Source organism: Artemia sp. Qi Xiang Cuo, chromosome 9 (genome assembly GCF_049724085.1).
Source record: "Artemia sp. Qi Xiang Cuo chromosome 9, ASM4972408v1, whole genome shotgun sequence".
NCBI lineage: Eukaryota > Metazoa > Arthropoda > Branchiopoda > Anostraca > Artemiidae > Artemia > Artemia sp. Qi Xiang Cuo.
The window spans coordinates 44,485,678-44,505,558 of NC_142802.1; the positions used below are offsets into that span (position 1 = coordinate 44,485,678).

Below are 19,881 nucleotides of genomic sequence, written 5' to 3' on the forward strand. Positions count from 1 at the left end.
CCCTTCGCCATTCTAACGAAGTTAGGAGGGCAAACCCAAAATGAATTTTTACCCCCCCCCCCTCTTATTTTATAAATAGAAAAGCAGAGGCACAATCTTGTCAAATTATTGTCTATATATGATTACGCCAGTATTTTTGACAGTGTAGATCCATCTCAAATCCAACCCAATTACTGGTTTATAAAGCTCTCGCAAGAAATCAGCATTGTCCATAGAAATCCGTGCTATTAATTTAGCCTTTGAAACATTAAAACACAATATCCCCCTAAAACAAGCCACACTATTCTCCGACTCAAAATAAACTCTACATGCCTTTTGTCGCTTTAAGAATGAAGCTGCAGACATAGGTATATTCAAGTAAATGCATAAATCAATGGCGTGAGCGGAAGTTATCCTGATCTACAAACAAATTATACTCAGCCACGTGGGAATAAGCGGCAATCGTAGAGCCGACCAAGGTGCAGAAATGTAATGTATCCTCCATATGTGAGCCATCATCCCTTTCCCCTAAGAGACATTCTTCGACATAGATTAGCAAGAATTACCCCACAGCAAACCTTTTTAACCTGTGCTCCTTTTCTAACAAAACTGGAAAATAGATTGTTCCACAGAAGACGTACAAACGCGCTATACCTGAGCCCATACGCTTTCATTCATAACATACCATCTTTCTCTGGCAAACCTCCCATCAACTCCTGTTGCAGATTTTGCCTGACCAACGACGGGATCCTCGACCCTAAGCTATTCAAATGAAGGAGTCTCATCGTCATGGCGTATTATTTACGTCAAAAATTAACCCAGTTTTTCCTACGAAGTAATGCAGTACATTCGTTGACAGAATCACTAAAACCTTTGGAAAATCCCAGATGAGCAAACACGGATATTCATACTCATTCTTGATGTCTGAAAAGCCTTAATCTTCGTCGTATTTTACAAGTTCAGAATAACCAGAAGCAAAACCCCTAATAGATATTGTTCTGGAGTTGCACATCAAAATGAAGTAGAAAGACAAAAAGTTTTACTAGCCTTGCAATAACGTAAAATTCGTGAATGGGCTCGGTTTTAACGTTGTTTTTGATAGCTTCTTGTGATATCGTTTTATCTTTTCTTACTTCAACAACAGCTGTCGACTTAAGATTTCTTCTGCAGTCCAATTCTTGCTAGCAAATTTCTGTATGTTAAACTGAGTAGCAAATGCCAATCAAAGAAATTAAAAATGAAAAAAAAAACAAGCAAAAATACAAAAAAAAAAGCCAGAGCAAAATCCAGAAGCCGCTCCAACTTTATTCATTAAACAAAAAGGTGGAATTTTTCGTACACCAAATGTTTCGAATTTTGGATCCAGAATCATGTGACCAAACTGGCCAAACAACTTTTTTTTATTGATTATTTTACCAATAAACTGGAAGCTGGTGCATATAATTTTGCTGGATCTTACGAATACGTGCTTTGTGATCTTGTGTATTTATGATCAGCTTTTCGTCTAAATGTAGCTCCTGTCTGAGGAAAAATATAACATACCTTTCTACTCAGTGATGGCTAACCTACGGCATGTATATCAGAGGTGACACGTGAACTCATTTTGTGTGACAAATGTCAAATGAGACAAATAATTTTTCATTGTCACTTAGCGCATATATTCAAAGTTATAGACATTTCTAGCCTATATATGAAACGACACCAGTGAAGTTGATATTTTTACAAATTTAGACTTACTAAGCTCAAAAGGATCACCATCACTGGATGGTATCACATCAACTAATCGTTTCAACCAATGTTCTTCTCTTTTCCTCTGGTTTATACCTCTTTTCTACTGAATGGCAAGTCACTGTCCGCGGATGAGCCTTTTCTGAACAACAAAACAACATAAGAGATTGTTTACAAAAAACAAACTATTCTCCAACAAAAATCAGACAAACCTACTATAGATTAATTGATTAAATTGTCTAGAGAAGACAAATATTTGGTGCTAAATTTATTGTTTTTTTGCCAAGGAAACCCATTCATCCAATATAAATTGTCCTGCTATCCTTCTTTTAATCATTTGAATTACCTTTCTCTTGCTGGAATGACGTTTCCTAACCTTTGTGGCAGAAGTTTGACTGTTACGAAGAACCGTCCTTAGAAGCCAAAAATGTATCTACTCATTTTTGGGCATCTTTGCAACTGGAAATACGCGTATATCTTTATAGGAGTTAGTGTCATGCACAGACTTCAGCTTCAGTTGTTGTAGAACTTACATACCTGATAAGGCGACTTCAAATTCCGTCATTATGGAGACTTTGCTGGTAGTTGTAAAAAATGAAGCTTCATTAATCATACATTATTTAGAGAGAACGATTTTTCTTTTTCAGGTCGTCAGTGAAATTCCTAGAAACGCTATGGGCAAAGTCAACAAGAAAGAACTTATGAAAACCTATGATTAATCGAAAATAAACAAAAAGGGACAGAATCAATTACCATGTTTTACCTTATTTATACTTTATACAGTGACAGAGTCGAATTATACCAAGTAGGATTCATTTTATACAAGTTGTTATTTGTAATATTAGGTTAACCTTTTTCTCAGACAACCTTGCCTTTTCCTTTATAATTAAAAAGAAAGTATAATAATTCATTAAATTTTTAATTAGGCTGTTAAGTTTTACCCGTTATTGTATTTCCATTTCATTTTACTTATAGCGCTAAGTTGCAAAAGTGACTTCATTTGCCCGAATTTTTTGGAGGGGTGCTCTGAATAAGCTTGATCCTTTTCATTTCGTTTCCCGTTACGTCATTTGGTTTTTATGAAGATTTGAAGCAATATAAGATGATTAAAATTTCTTTAGAAATGAATATATTAAATCATTGACATTTCTGTGAACAAATATCGACCGCCAGCGATCAGTCAAAGGAAATACTAAAAACTGAGAAAGAAAGTAGGCTGTAGTAATTGAGAAGATGTTAGGTGACATTTTAGCCCGTCCCAATCATCTGAATATCTTCCGTCCATCGATTTAGACCCTTGTTCCCTATCTTATTCGGTTCCCTACATACAGAAATTTCGGTTAGTTCTAAAATATGTTGTCCTCTATCCGCAGTCATACAAAGAGAAAGGAGAAAGCTTTCCTTGTAAAATATCAGGTCCTTAATAAAAGACAGACAAACTTGAAACAATTTTGTCTATCTTTTCACTCTTCTATAAAATTCTGATTGTATCACTAACAGGATTGTCACCTGTGACACGAAAGTGCTATTTTAGCACTATTGCATTGTGTGTAGCACTGTAGAACGTGCACTGTAGAACTGAAGCACTTTAGGAACTGACCGTGGTGGCAACCCTACTGATAAATTGCTCTTTAGATGCGGAATATTGAAAGCAGAAACCACGAAAATAAACAGATGGCAAAAATAAAAGAAGCGATAAAATTAAAGTAGAATGCGATTCCTCATTAATGTTATCAAAAATTGCTTTCGACTCTCATTTAAAATCAAGTACGTATTTAAAAATCGTCCTTTGTAGAAAGATCCTTCGCCAAACTTTGAATGGTGGGACGTAAATGTTCTGAATGCTACATTAATTAGAAGTCCTCTCCGCTGCTTCAAAATGTTAAAATTTAAAATAAAGAAAACCAATTTATTAGACGAAAAGTTATAAAATATATTTAACATGATATCTAATCATATGTCAAACATTGCATCAAAAGTCAAACGCCTTTCAATTCTAATTAGGACTAACGATGAATACAACCGAGAAGAGGAAAAATTGGGATTTTTTTTTACACCGGATCATCACCGAAAACCATTGCTTGGTGTTTCTTGAATATTAGCAACAGCATGATAAGAACATGTTGAAAGTATCAGGCAACAAGGCACAGGATAGTGAAAGAATTTTTTTGAAACAAACGGAAAAAAAGCTGATACTACACAATTAAATCAGACAGTGTCATAGCCAGTGGGAATGAAGCAAAGAAGGTTGTAAATCTTAGAAGTCTGCGTCAAGGGTAAATACGTGATTTTCTGTTGAGGACATGACGCCAAGTTTTTGGTATTCTCCAACTCGCTTTTCAAAAAAGTTTGTTTTTCCTTCAAGTGAGATCTGCTCCATAAAGTCAAATGGATTTTCTACATTGTACACCTTAAATAAAAAGAATAAAATTACAACAATAAAAATGTTTTTTTTTTTTTTTTTTTTGATGAAGCAAAACAATTGGTAAAGTGAAAATTAGTTTAAATAGAGAAGCTTTTTAGAAGAACCAATGCCGAAAAAAAACTATTCGATTTGAAATCAAATTTGTAGATTGTAGCTCGTCGATCCATTTAATTTTCTTAATTTATTCATCCTAATAATTAAGTAATAGCATTTTAATGCAAATAAAGGTTTTTAAAAAGTTGTTTCCTACGATCTTGTCTTGCATACCATTTTCTCTCAATTTGGTTTACGTTTATTGTTCAATAAGACTCAGTGGTGTATGCTCTTTTTCTCTGGTTAACTAATACAAAAATATAAAAAACGATAGGACCTTTAAAAATTACTCGACATTTTGAAACAGTTCGTTCATATAACTTTTGGAATAGGCAGATTGCTTTATTGAACAGATAAATGTTCTAATCTTATTTATTTTCTCTGCTTTTTTGATCTACAAACACAGTTCTTTACGTCATAAAAAAAAAACAGAAAAAAAAACTGAAGTTGACATAGATGAAATTAAGCAAGATTTAGAAATATATTTATCGTCCAAGACAAAACCAGGTTAATTATAATTGTACGTGACCTTACTTAAGGTAAAGACCTATCCTACATAAAACAGCTAGTTCTGTTACATTTACAAAAAAAACTAGCCCTAAATTTTGCCAGAATCCTTTAACAACAACAATTAAGTCTTTGTCGACAACTTATCCCATTTGGGATCACGACCATTCAGTATGATCGCTGAATTATCCAGTTAAATATCTAAAGACCTTAAAAAAATCTTTCGTCCCATCACTCGCTTAGGGTGGGGGAGTAGGCATTTAGCTCTTCAGCGTATTAACAAGCAGTCCATAATTTACGCACTATCAACAGATGAAAAATGGAAACAAAAGTTTCAGCCATTTGAAAGTCCATGGTCTGAGAATAGGTTTGAAAATTAATGTTAAGAAAGGCTGTAGCTAATTAGGAGTAAATATGGACAGGTCAAATAAGATCAAAGCAATAGAAATCAAGTAAGTGACATTTGTCGAATATAGCTCTGAACATGGATGTTTAAAAAACTTGAGGTAGGGATTATAGACATTTTCCAATAGAATTATCTGAGGATATTCTTATTTATGATAATTCAGCGACTGTATATTGAAGAGAAACCTGTTTAGAATACAGTCCGATCTTACTGTCTCGGTCTATAATAAAAGAAAGATTCAAGCTACCTTTTACGATAATTATGAAAACATAATAATTCTTAAAGACGAAAAAATGAACCTTTTCAGAAGATCATAAGTGGCAATTAATTTAAATTAAATTGCTTTGTGCTCCAATGAGTTCTTTGTACAAGTAGGGAAGTAAACAATTATGGTGTAACTAGAATCTACCATGGGTACAGCTTTTAAATAACAGTTAGTTATTGTCAGGGACCTGTTCCCTGAGATACGATTGTATACAGGGCCCCTGGAGAGGTTAGAAAAAACATAGTATCAATCCCAACCCTATGTGTGGGGGGGGGGGGTAATTTTATGTAGTGGCTGTAATATCCCAAGCGAGATTTATCAGTTTCCTCTGGGGTAGTCGCCCTTGGGAGAAACCTTCTATGAGTACATTTATTTTGAGTTAGAAAACACAGTTTCAAGCAATTTCCAGGGTTTAATCCTGAAGGAGTAATTACCAGGGAACATGTACACACATAGGCATCTTGGGGATGAAGCCATAATAAGCCGCAATAGTACGATTTTAAACTAAGCCCACCCAAGTGATATTTTTTAAACGACCCCAACAAATATAGGATTGCGGCCTTTTTCAATTCTTTTGATTACAGGTGGGACGGGGATAGTAATCCGGTAACGAAGAGAACAAACAAAAGAAAATAGGTGGGATCAGGCATTAAGGTATGAATTTATTTTTGGGGGATGTTGTGAAAATTGCCAACAAATGTGAACTATATGATAAGTACAAGAGCTTAGTGAATAATAGTTGTTTCATTTGTGTCTGTGGGGGGGGGGGGCAGCCAAACTATCCAGCCCCCTCTGCACGTGTCAGGATAGAACAGTTAACACACAAATTGATGCCATACCTTTTTGCAGCCAAGTTCAACAAGCAAACGATCAGCGACAAATTCGATATATCTCTTCATCAAAGTGCCATTCATTCCAATCATGTCAACTGGAAGAGCATCTGTTAAGAATTCCTGCTCTATCTTGACAGCATCTGCAATAATTTGAAGTATTCTACTTTCTGATGGTTTCTTCACGAGATGCTTAAACATCAAGCATGCAAAATCGCAATGAAGTCCCTAAAAGAGAATAAAATTTCCCAAAATACAAAAATGGAAAAAAATATGGCAAATTGTACGAAAAATATGGGCGATTTCAAACAAATATAGAAATCTCACGGAAGGGACAAATACATAATGGCATTAAAAAAAAACTAATTAAACAAATTTACAGTTCCTAGTAGGGGGAAACTGTAAAAGTTTCCTCCTCTCTACAAATATGTAGGCATTTACAATATTCCATAGAATTTTGATTGTTTCCCTAGGATTCGTCCATTAAATTATAGAAATTATAGCTTCTAAGTCTGTGCAGCAAATGTCTAAAACACAAATCAGACCACTATATACCAAATAAAGATAATCTTATCAGCTGGATCTAAATTTATTTTTTTCTTTCTTTTTAAAACCATACAAAAAAACTGTAAAATGCTAATAAACCTTTGATTTTGCTCAATTGTATAGTTATCAAAATATCAGATAAGCCTTTTCTTTTGGGCAAGACAATACGAATAGACAAATAGCTCACCTCATCTCTGGAAATAAGCTCATTGCTGAAAGTCAGTCCTGGCATAAGACCTCTTTTCTTCAGCCAAAAGATGGCTGCAAAACTTCCTGAGAAGAATATACCTTCGACAGCAGCAAAGGCAACAATTCTTTCAGCAAAGCTTGCACTTTTGTGTGAAATCCATTGGAGAGCCCAGTCCGCCTTCTTTTTCACTGGTGGAAGTGTTTCAATAGCGTTGAAAAGTCGCTCTCTGTAAAAGTATGAGAAAAATAAAAATAAGAAAATAGATGTATGAAAAACTGTTAAACAAGGATGAAAATCAGTTTAAAAAATCATTAAATCTAAAGGGTGCCTGTTCAGTCATCTTGTGACATAAAATGGCAACATAAACGTACAAATGCAAAGCACATTAAGTAAACACTTCATAAATGGTGAACATGTTGCAACTTGTTAAATCAGAGGTTGGCAATTAATTTCGATTCGCACCATTGGAGGACTCAAAATGCCTCTTGGCCCTTGCCCTGTCCAGTACAACCCCTCCCATCTCAATTTTCCCTAATATGATGTTGCAACTCTTTTGACTCACGGTATTTAAGGGACAGTTAAGGGAATGTCTAAAACGATCAAAAGTTAAACATTAAAAATCATTAAGTTCACGCTGGGACTGTCTTCAATCAAAGCATTCCAAGTAAATATTTTCAAAATTTAGTTATATTTCTACCGAAGTTGGTAGTTGAGAATTTCTCAGCTTACAGATTACAAATACTAAGTACATGTTTCAGAACTGGCTTTTCAATTCGCACCTAAGCTGGTCTTTAAGGACCTTTGGCACAATTAATTAAAAATCTAAGTTTCAATAAAGAAGAAGTTCAATACCAAAACACATTCAGTGTAAATTTCTCAAAGTGTTTGTTTTTCACAACGGTTGGCATTCAAGGATGTTTGAGGTTGCTGATTACCTATCTGAGGCTAAAATTAAAACATAGAAATCTTATATCTTTTTGCAGCTATTCTTACCACGACTACTACAACATAGTTCCTAGTATTAATTAATATTAATTAAAGTTGTTAGCCAAGAAAAGCCTAGACCAATTATCAAATAAACATAAATTAAGCAAAAACATATTGTCTCATGAAAAGTAAAGAACGAATTTAAAACTTAAAACGAGCAGAACTAGCTTACAGAATATTTTAAATATATTCTTTTAAAATATACAGAAAATTTATAAATTAAATTTTCAATTTAAGACAATAATTAGCATTTAGTAAAGCGCAAATGAAACACTAGCTTAATAATATTGTGGATCCTCCTAGTAATGCAGAAGCTCATTATAAATGAATTGTCCCAAATGGAAAGTAGTCACCAACTGATGCTTCTTGATAAATATTCCTACTTACAAATTTCCAGAAAATAGTATTCAGCAAGAGCGATAGAAAAATATAAAGAGGTTTATTTTAGAAAGCCACAAATTTCCCCTTTATATGATGAGGGGCTCATAACTCCAAGTGTAGGGAGAGGAAGAATCCAAATGTACCCTTATCAAGTTTTTCCATAATATTTCAATTCATTCTGAGCAAATATAAATGAAGGATACTGCAGGAGTATTTGACATGAACACTACAAAGAAGGCTATATTTTCTTAAGTTTTTTTTTTTCAAAAAGAATACCAACCTTTCTTTTGGTTCTCTGACATAAGTATCAATGAGAAGGGAGTACATCTCACTGTGAATATTTTCAATTGCTATTTGAAACCCGTAAAAACATCTTGCTTCTGGAATCTGGACTTCTTGAGAAAAACGCTCAACAAGGTTCTCATTTACGATACCATCAGATGCGGCAAAAAAGGCTAGAACATGCGACACAAAATGCTTTTCTTCTGGTTTCAGCTTTGCCCAGTCATCCAAATCCTTTAATAGAAAAAGAACTGAACCAAATATCTAATTTTATAGCAGACTGCCGGTAGAATATAGAAGAAAATAAAGAAAAAAATTTATTAGAAGAGTAAGAAGCAAACATTGGTGTTTGAAGCAGAAGAAATAAAGCTTTGAGGTCCAATGTTCTAGCAATCCTTTGCTTTTAAAGAATAATCCCTATTAATTAGCTGATACTGTATTGTTGTACTGTCACATAGTACAAGAAACTATTTCCAATGAATTGAAAATTAAGAGGCAAAATAAAACAATTCCTCTGATTGTAGCATTCTAAAAAAGGCTCAGAGCTCCAATGTTTCAAAACTAAAAGCAACTACTTCTAGTTCAGATAGTTTTTATTTCATTGATTCTATACATTATAGGTGAGACATTTAAGCACAACCCTAAGCAAAAGGCTTAATAGGGACATATCAAGCCCTAAGTCGTTAGCAGCCTGGCACTATGAAAGATGATAAAAGAACATGTACATTTCTGAGATTACTACACAGTCGAAATTCTTCATTCCAAATAAAAAATTAGAGTGAGGAGAAAACTATCTTACTTTGGAGAGATCTACTTCTTCAATTGTCCAAAATGAAGCCTCTGCCTTTTTATACATCTGCCAAATGTCATGGTACTGAATTGGGAATAAAACAAATCTTTTTGGGTTCTCTTTTAATAAAGGCTCAGTCTCCTCATCAAAATCCAATATGTGTTTTGCAGCTGAGGTCTTCACAGCCACATCAGTGTCTGATGAAACCCTCACTTTTTTCATTGGTGAAGTCAAATCCTAAAACAATGTAATTTTTGTATTAGCTCAACAGAATAATTACGAGCAGAGCCTCTGATAGATCTATGTAAGAAAACAAACATTCTATACTGTTATCAAAGCCTGTTAAACATAAAAATTCAAATGCAACCTGAAATATGATGTTTAGTTTGTTATTTTTTAAGAGAACCATCCTTCTTGGAGTCTCTTTTTTTCGCAGGGGGGGGGGGATGTTGGTTGCAATTAGCAGTAAATGTCAAGTTCTTTGTGAAAAATATTAGCAACCAATTTTCTTCTTTGTATCCTTATATCAGCCTTATCCTTTGATTAGTCAGTGTCAGTATTTACAGAATTTTTTTTTAGGGGGGGGGGGGAGAGAAAAAGTCCATCCCATTGTGGATTGATCATAGGTCAACCTTCACAGGTTTTGCAGGTCCTGATTATTGCTTCAATGTTTCTTTGCAAGAGATATAATTGCCAGTTTTGTCTCATAAATGAAAGAAATTCAGGCATTTGGTGTCTGCAATCCTTGTTTTGATACATCAGCAATGGGTAGGCTATAGTTGTAGAAGAACTAAAAACAAAATTGGTTTTAGTTTATCTAAGAAAACAAAGCTTTATCAAAGAGAAAAGCTCTTGGATATATTCACAGAATTTGTTTTTGTGGAGCCACTGGTATACTAATATCAATTTTCAATATTTTGGTTAGTAGCCTACTAAGTACATTAAAAAATACGTTGGCTACATTCATAAGCGCCCATGTGCTGAATTTACCATAGCATCCCTTCCATAAGAACCTTATATGCCCCCAGGGCATAACTTACAACACCTGCCCCTGGGCCCTGTGTTGACACCAGAGTTTTTGATATCTGAACTTTGAAATATTTTTAACAAAACTTTTATCTGATACATTTGGGAAAAAGGGCAGGGGGTGGGGGGGCTAGCTGCCATCTGATCACTTTTGATTTTAACTTTCAATTTCCAATCAAATGAGCCCTCTTTGATGTTTATACAAGCCACCCTTCCATAAGAACCTTATATGCCCCCAGGGTATAGCTTACAACGCCTGTCCCCAGGCCCTGGGGGTTGTGTCAACATCAGAGTTTTGTTACCTGACCTTTGAACTATTTTTTAACAAAATGGCTATCTAAAAAATTTTATCTGATGCAATGACTACCTAAGATTTTCTATCAGATATATTTGTGAAAAAAGGGCTTGGGGCAGGGCTAGTTACGCTCTGATTACCTTTGACTCTTACAAAGGGCACTAAAACTCCCAATTTCCAATCAAATGAGCCCCCTTTGAAGTTTATACAGCAATCTCTTCTATATGAAGTGCCTCTGGGAAAAAAAATAAATGGAGTGTGGGGGGAGGCTATCTGCCCTCTGATCACTTTTTACTCATAACAATTGAATTACAACTTTCAATTTCCAATCAACAGGGCCCTCTATGAAGTTTATACAAGCATCCCTTCCATAACAATCATATATACCTCCAGGGCATAACTTACAATGTGTACCCCTGGGCCCTGGGGGGCTGTGTTGACACCAGAGTTTTATTATCTGAACTTTGAACTATTTTTAACAAAATGTCTATCTCAAAATTTTTATCTGATGCATTTGTGTTTGACACTTTTTAAGAGTCAAAATCCCTTTTGACTCTTAAAAAGTGAATGAGAATTTTCAATCTCCAATCAAATGAACCCTCTCCAAAGTTTGCAAGCATCCATTCCATAAAAATCATATATACCCCCAGAGCATTACTTACAATGCCTGTCTCTGGGCCCTGGGGGGCTGCATCAACACAGTTTTTCTTATCTGACCTTTGAACTATTTTTAATGAAATGGCTATTTTAAAAATTTTATTGGATAGGCTTGGGGGAAAAAGGGTATGTGGGGGGGGGGGTCTAGTTGCCCTTGGATATCTTTTGACTCTTAAAAAGCAAACAAAAACTTTCAATTTCCAATGGGGGATTGTGTTGACATTGGAGTTTTTGTTATATAATTTCTGAACAATTTTTAAAAAAATGGCTATCTTAAAATTTGTAGCAGGTGGGTTTGGGGAAAAAAGGGTGTGGGGGGGGGGGGGCTAGGTACACTTAAACTTCTTGACTCTTAAAAAGTGAGCTAGAACTTTCAATTTCCAATCAAATGAGCCCTCTATGAAGTTTATATGAGCATCCCTTTCATAAGAACCATAAATGCCTTTACAGCATAACTTACAATGCCTTCCCCTGGGGGGTTGTTTTGACATCAGTTTTTCTTATCCAACCTTTGAAGTTTTTTTTTTAACAAAATGTCAATCTCAAAATTTTCATCAGATGGGTTTGGAAAAAAGATGCGGGGGGGGGGGGGGGCTCGTTGTCCTTGGATCTCTTGACTATTAAAAAGTGAACTTGAACTTTCAATTTCCAATCAAATGAGCCCTATCTGAAGTTCATACAAGCATCCCTTTCATAAGAACCATACATGCCCCAGGGGGGAATGTACCTAGGTTACATTGGCATAGGGAGGGGTGGCAGGGTGGCAGCTGCCCCCCCCCTAGACCTTCAAATTTACATTAAATATGGCTGAAAAGCAGTTGATAAAAGGCCCTCCATCACACTATCAAATGCCCCCCCCCCCCTAGACAATATGCTGCCTACACCCATGCTAGGTTAGGTTACATATTTAATATATCATATGCTTTACCCCCCCCCCCCCCCCTAATGTGCAAATATATAGCCCAAATTTGTTTCTAAACTATTATATATTCATCCTATCTTATTTTGTTTCATTAGCATTAACCAAACTTGACTTCTTTAGCAGTATATAAAAGAGTACATTTAATGCCCCAGTACCCAAAATTCTGCTGTCTTTGAAGATAGAAAAATACCAGGTTCCTTACTGGTTCACTGATGTCATATTTCACCACATTTGGGCCAAATTGATTGTTTTGCAGAATTGAATAGTGAAAATTGGTTTAAAAATTAGGGAACTTAAAAAGTGCTAGAAGCTAGAACTTAAAATTATTATTTGAATAAACCCCCTCTTAATTAGTTTACAACCACTGATTTCATGTGAATGTCCCCCTGGAAAACAAATAGCATGGATCTAAAACCATTCTTCTTGTAAAAAAAACTGAATTTTATTAATCTGGGTATAAAGAATTAATATTTGTGTAACTATTACTTCCCATGTAAACTTCAAGTGTAATAGTTGTTGGATTGACTATCTCCCTCTCTGACTACTCCCTAGCAAGAGATGTAGTGAGAACTGAGAAGAATCCTCAAAAAGATCAGACTTGAATGGCTTACCTAAAAATTTAGTAAAAACAAGTGCAAAATGAAGTTTACATGGGAAGAAACAGCAACACAAACATTGATTTTTTATGCTCAGATAAATGAAAGACTTACAAAATTCAGCTTTTTTTTCCCAGGAAGAATGGTCTTTCTATTTCTCCCATCTCTCCTGCTCCCTCCCTAACCTAGCTATATCTAACCAAAAATGATAGCACACATAATGTATATATATATATTTATTTTAGTTTTTTAAGTTGAAGGAGATTAGATATGACAACACTGAACTTTGGGAGATTGGCAAATACTAATCCTTTTTTTAGCAATAAGATTTTACGTCTTTCTGTACAGATTTGTTGAATTGCATTCCTGCATCAACGATTTCCAAATAAATATGTTTGGCCTGTTATAGAACATCACTTGCTCTCTAAACAGTTCCACAAACAAAACAAATGAAACTGGAACTCATGTTTTGCTTTAGTTTCATTCAATGTAAGCAATGATCAAAACAAAAATAGTTGTAATGTTTTCAGCTTCAAAATACCTGGACAAATTTATCACAAAATTAATTTAGTGGCATACCCATCACAGACCCCTGAAGGTTTTTTTGAACTATACTAATATGGCCAAATGTACTTTTTAGACCCCAATAGATATGTTAAAGAGCATCTTTCACATCCTTTAAATTATTATATCAGTCATAACCCAATAGATCTCTAGGAAGAAATATTGTGATAGTTGAAAAATTAATATATAGAGGGGGCCCTGCCAAAAAAATTTCCAATTTTCCTAACTCAATAACATGATTTTGTAGAACTTTACTGGGTAAAGTTCTACAAAATAATATTATTGAGTTAGGAATAACGTTAATACACCATTCGATGCCTTTTTATGCTGATTACAAATATAATAATCATTTCTATTGGAAATGGATTTCAGCCCCCCCGCCCTATATATGCCAATTCAGGGTTAGGTATATATAGGGGGAGGGGGCTGAAAATCATTTCCGATAGAAATGCTTATTATATTCATAATCAGCATAAAAAAAGGCATCGAATGGTGTATTCACTTTATTCCTAACTCAATAAAATGATTTCATAGAACTTTATTGGATGGGGTTTGTTTCCTATTTACAACCACAATTATAGGCTTATGTTCAGTGTTTATTATTATCTTTGGATAAAATTGTATCCTAGGGCTATATAAGAAACTACTAGTGGGGGGGAGGATTTGCAAATGAAATAATAATTAGGCCTAGGCTAATTTAAAAGAATATAAAAAAGATATGTCCACCTTTTCCTCTGCAAATAAGGAAATAGTCTTTAAATTTACCTGAGTTACATTTAGGCTACTTACTGTATCTGTGATATGTCTGTCTTGATACCCAGTATTTTCAATGGAAGCCAGTGTGGGAGCCATCACTTAATCTTCAACAACCTAGCTGAAAACACTGCAGGAAAATTATGATCTGTGGAGCACGAAGATCTAGGCAAGATTAATAAGAGGAACGAAAAACACACAAATATATAGAACAGGACAATGAACTTCTCTGAAACTCCCTACAGTTGCGGATTGTTAAAAAGGCGCCTAGTTTTGAATTTCGCGCGTAAAGTTATATAATTTAAAACTTGACTTTGATAAAAAAAAAAAATAAATTAGAGAAACAAAGTCTTTGGGGAAGAAAAAAAAATACATTTTATCTCTAAAGTAGCCGAGAAGAAGAAAAAGATCATGGGGGGAGGGTCATGGTCTACACCATAACACAAAATCGTCTAGTTCTTGCTCAAAACGTTTTTTTTTTAACAGATGTTCCTCCATTTTAAATAGATACATTTTGCCCTCCCCCCAGTAAAATCTGTGCCAGATTGTCGGTACTTATGTTGGCATCTGCAACACAACAACGAATGCCAAATTTCAAGGTTAATAAAGGATTACAAGTCAGAGTGGTGTAGGCATGGGCGTCACTAGCCTTTTACCTTTGGGGGGGGGGGGGCGTCCAAAATGTGCCGAAGAATTTGGATAGGTCCCGACGACAACCAACATTTGTAACATTACTCGCTTTAAGACTTATTTATTCATTTATATTATTACTTGTTGAATGTCTTTTGCTATGATTGCTTATTAAATTTCAGTTCTTTTTGGGATTCATTTATTCTTTAATAGTAATTTCTAGTCGTTTTGAGTTTGAATTTAAACAGCTATTTGTATCTGCTGAGCTTCATTTTAAAAGGACCTTTACTTATCTTTGAAAAACCTCTTTTACGGAAAGTTTTTTTTTTAATTAATTTTTGTTCGTTTTTGATTACAAAAAGTTTGAAGTTTCTAAAATAACCTTATTTCAAAAAAAAAAAAATTTCAACATCAAATGTTCATCAAAGTGTCAAAACTAGTATCAAAGTAAAAATATTAAAGTAAAAAAAATAAAAAAGTAAATATAGCATCAAAGTAAACACTTTATCAAAATAGCAATAAGCAACTCGCATAGCTTACAACCCTTTCAACGTAAACCAAAGTTGCCACGTAAATCACTAAATCCAAGTATTGCAGTAAACAAAGTGTCAAAGTAACAATAAGCAAGTTCCTTAATTCAAACCAATTTCCCCGGGGTTAAGGGCGGGGGATTCAACCCCGGAAGCATGGGCATTTGGCCTTTGAACTTTTTTGAACAAAACGGCGTCCTCAAAATTTTGCCGGGATGCCTTTTGAAAAAGTGGAGTGTGGGCTTGTTGTCTATTGATCACTTTTGCCTCTTGATAAAAAGAACTAGAAGTATCTATTTCCAATCAAATGAGCCCCTTAAAAAGTTAGTGCAACTAACCATTCTTCAAAAAATTTGTATTGTATTAAAGGGCTACTTACAAAAACTATACTTATTGTCCCAGGCACACTGGAGAATATTCCAATCCCTAAATTACTACAATTTGGAATTTGGTACATTTTGAACACAATGAATATTTTAAAATTTTGATAAGATGCATTTTGGGGGGAAAGGCACAAGAGGGGGGGGCTTGTTACTTTTTGATCACATTCGATTTTGAATAGGGGCATAATAAATTTCAATTTCCGGTTGAATGAGCTTCCTCCAAAGTATATATGACCACGCTTTCCATAGAAGCTTTTCATGTTAACGATGGCCTGCTAAAATAATTTAGAGCCCTTTCCCCCAGGGATGGGGGTGGATTCAAACGCGGAGCCATTTTTGCACAGCACTTTCAATTTCCAATCAAATGAGCCCTATATGAAGTTTATACGAGCAGCCTCTTCATAATAACCATATACCCCCAGGGCATACCTTACAACGCCTGCCCCGGGCCTTGTGGGGCTGTGTAGACTCCGTTGTTTTTTTAATCTAAACCTTGAACTATTTCTAACAAAATGTCTATCTCAAAATTTTTATTTGAAGCATTTGGGGGAAAAGGGGTGGGGGAGGAGGCTAGCTCCCCTCCGATAACTTTCGACTTATAAAAAGTGAACTTGAACTTTGAATTTCCAATCAAATGAACCCTCTTTGAAGTTTATACGAGCACCCCTTCCATAAGAACCGGATGGAAGAACCTTATACGCCCCCAGGACAACACTTACAACGCCTACCCCCCGGGCCCCGGGGGGTTGTGTTGACACCGGAGTTTTTATTATATAATTTCTGAACAATTTTTAAAAACTGGCTATCTTATAATTTGTAGCGGATGGGCGTGGGGAAAAAAGGGCGGGGGGGGGGGAGCTAGTTACCTTTCAATATCTTGACTCTTAAAAAGTGAACTAGAACTTTCAATTTCCAATCAAATGAGCTCTCTTTGTAGTTTATACGAGCATTCCTTCCATAAGAACCATACATGCCTTCACGGCCTAACTTAGAACGCCTTCCCCGGGGCACTGGGGGGTTGTTTTGACACCGGAGTTTTTCTTATCCGACCTTTGAAGTTTTTTTTTAACAATGTCAATCTCAAAATTTTTCATCAGATGGGTTTGGAAAAAAAAGCCGCGGGGGGGGGGGAGGCTAGTTGCCCTCGGATCTCTTGACTATTAAAAAGTAAACTTGAACTTTCAATTTCCAATCAAATGAGCCTTTCTGAAGTTTATACGAGCATCCCTGTCATAAGAACCATACTTGCCCCAGGGCATAACTTACAACGCCTGCCCCTGGTCCCTGAGGGGGTTTGTCTCGACTCCTTAGTTTTTGTTATCTGAGTTTTAAACAATTTTTAACTTAATGGCTATCTCAAAATTTTTATCGGATGCACTTTGGAAAAAAGAGGCGTGGGGGGGGGGGGGGGGGGTTAGTTGCCCTCCAATCTCTTTTGAATCTCAAAAAGTGAACTAAAACTTTGAATTTCCAACCAAATGAGCCCTCTCTGAAGTTTTTACGCGCATCCCCTCCATAAGAACTATATATTCCCTCAGGACATAGCTTACAACACCTGCCCTCGGGCCCTGGGGGCCTGTGTGAGAATAAAAGGGCGTGGAGGGACGGGGGGGGGGCTATGTACCCTCCAATCTCTTTTGACTCTTAAAAAGTGAACTAGAACTTTCAATTTCGAATAAAATGACCCCTCTTTGAAGTTTATACGAGCATCCCTTCCATAAGAACCATATATGCCCCCAGAGCATAACTTTCAACGCCTGCTCGCGGGTTCTGGGGGGGGGGTTGTGTTGACACCTTAGTTTTGTTATATGATCTTTGAACTATTTTTAACAAAAAAACTATCTCAAAATTTTTATCGGATCTATTTGCGAAAAAAGGGCGGGGCGGGGGGCTGGTTACCCTCCAATATCTTTTGACTCTTAAAAAATGAACTAGAACTTTCAATTTCCAATCAAATGATTCCTCTTTGAAGTATATACGAGTATTCTTTCCATAAGAACCATATATGCCCCCAGGGCATAACTTAATTTCCAATCGAATGAGCCTTTTTTGAAGTTTCTACTACAACACTTTCTATAAAAAACCTTATACGCCCCCAGAGCATAACTTACAACCCTTGCTGTGAGGGCTCTGGGGGGAGGGGGTCGTCATCCTCAAAGACCTAATTTCCAGAACTTTCAACTACGTTGAACTAAATGTCTATCTCAAAATTTTTGATTGGATGTGTTTGGGGAAAAAGTGGTCGTGAGAGGGGGGTTATTTGCCCTCCAATCTCTTTCGACTAATTAAAAGGGCACTAGCCCTTTGAATTTCCAATTGAATGAGCCATTTTGGAAGTTTCTACGACAAAATTTTCTATAAAAAGTTTATATGCCCCCAGGGCATAACTTGAAACCTTGCCTTGAGGGCTGTGGGGGATTTTCTTCCTCAAAAACAAAATTTTTATCTGGAAATCCACTACGTAGAACAAAATGGCTATCCCAAAATTTTGATTGGATGTGTTTGGCAAAATTGTGAGCGTGGAAGGGGTGTTAGTTGCCTTCCAATCACTTTTGACCCTTAAAAGGACACTAGAACTCTCGATTTCCAATCGAATGAGCCCCCTTTGAAGTTTAGGCTATACGACGAACCCTTCCATATGAAGTGCCTCTGGGAAAAAAAATAATAAATAAACAATAAAACATTGGAGCTGTATGGCCTTTACTATAGGCAACCCTATAGCGTTGCCTCTAATTGAGTATTTCTTCCTATTTTCCTGGAAATATGAACTTGTGTTCCATCGAAGGGCCCACTCATGTTACTTGTAAAATCGTAGGATTAAAATGCCAGTTTTTCTTCATTGATACGAGCCTTTTGCAAAACTCGTAGAATATCTTCGGCTATATCGGCTCCTTTCTTTGTCTTAGAATACACAATGACGAGTAAACGCTCTTTAGCGGCTCCATCTCTGTCAATTTTCCGTACACCTACAGCTAAACACTCTTCATAGCTGGCAGCGGGTATTACGTCTGCGAAGATGCCAAAGAAGTCAGCTTCATTAACTTTTGTTATGATTTTTGAACTACCTCTGTTCGAACAATCGCAATTAATTTATTTTGGCTACTACCTAACAGATAGCTGTTGATATTCGGCTTCATCTGGTTTTTCATTCGATGGTCCATTTCGATGTTGTGTCTCGAAAGAAGATTGGTTAGCTCAAAAAGATTTTTCCCGTCATAATTCTTCATACGAAGTGCCAATCCTTGTTTACCTAGAGTGGTGGTAACATCTAGCAACAGGGTATATAATGTGACGCCCTCTTTTCCTTTCTTTATCTGACTCTATATCTTTCATTAAATTCTCCTTACTAAGCTTGGCAATGATTTATCTGTCTCTACAAAACAAATAAGACCACCTACAAAAGCTTTGTGACCATTTGTTGGAAAGTGAGTGACGAACATTTCAACCTTGGCACCCTTGCTTCACATTTTGTGCCAGTTTCTAGTTCCTGTTATAAATGAAGAATCTATGTTTCTGCATTCACGGCCAGGTCCTGTTCTAAACAACAATCAGGCAAAGCAGTGAGCTAATCCTTCTCGACACTATACTCTAGGTGCGGGTACTCATTGTACCAGTTTCCAACAAACTACAACTGGTGTTTGAAACTCTGAGATTGGATTTCCTCGTTTGTTGGAAAATGGATTTTTGGCTGAAATGGTCCTAGTTTGATAAGCTCGAATCCTATTATTCCAGCTTGCTTTAAATTTTCGGCTTCAGATTCTACTTCTTTCTCCTTTCAGATTCAGATTCTACTTCAGATTCTTGACACTTTCTGAGAAATGAATTTTTCTGACTGACTAATAAGCCTAGTTTTATATTCGCTGATTGATCGCCCTATCTCTAGCGTTTGTGTTGTAGCGTCTAGTTCGTTAGTAACGGAATCCAACTTAACTTCAAGTGTCAGTTTTTCTTGCTACCTCGGTACAGTCAACAATTTAAGAAAGAATAGCGAAGATATTGCTGATTCCCACCACTTCTTTGTGATCAATTTCTGAATAGCGAACTTCTTTCAATGTTCTTTTTTTCTTTCATCAGATTCCACAGTGTCAGACATGAGAGGATAAGTAACTTCGATTT

The 19,881-nt window shown here is 35.9% G+C and overlaps 2 protein-coding genes across 5 annotated transcripts in view; one reads left to right on the top strand and one right to left on the bottom strand.

The window, feature by feature from the left end:
• Positions 1–2,613, top strand: part of Acsf3 (Acyl-CoA synthetase family member 3) — a 42,407-nt gene extending 39,794 nt beyond the window's left edge. For all 4 annotated transcript variants that reach the window (XM_089094605.1, XM_089094604.1, XM_089094606.1 and 1 more), the window contains exon 10: positions 2,355–2,613. In XM_089094605.1, coding sequence (XP_088950731.1) covers positions 2,355–2,426 — 72 coding nt within the window. In that variant the 3' untranslated portion in view covers positions 2,427–2,613. The remainder of the gene's footprint in view (positions 1–2,354) is intronic.
• Positions 2,614–3,602: 989 nt separating this feature from the next.
• Positions 3,603–14,490, bottom strand: RnrS (ribonucleoside-diphosphate reductase subunit M2). The gene is made up of 6 exons (XM_089094607.1): positions 14,259–14,490; positions 9,419–9,646; positions 8,618–8,853; positions 6,967–7,195; positions 6,243–6,461; positions 3,603–4,117 (listed from the first exon to the last, which is right to left on the bottom strand). Exons 1-6 carry the CDS (start codon positions 14,319–14,321, stop codon positions 3,965–3,967), a joined length of 1,128 nt encoding a protein of 375 aa, XP_088950733.1. The 5' UTR covers positions 14,322–14,490; the 3' UTR covers positions 3,603–3,964.
• Between the last annotated feature and the right edge of the window lie 5,391 nt (positions 14,491–19,881).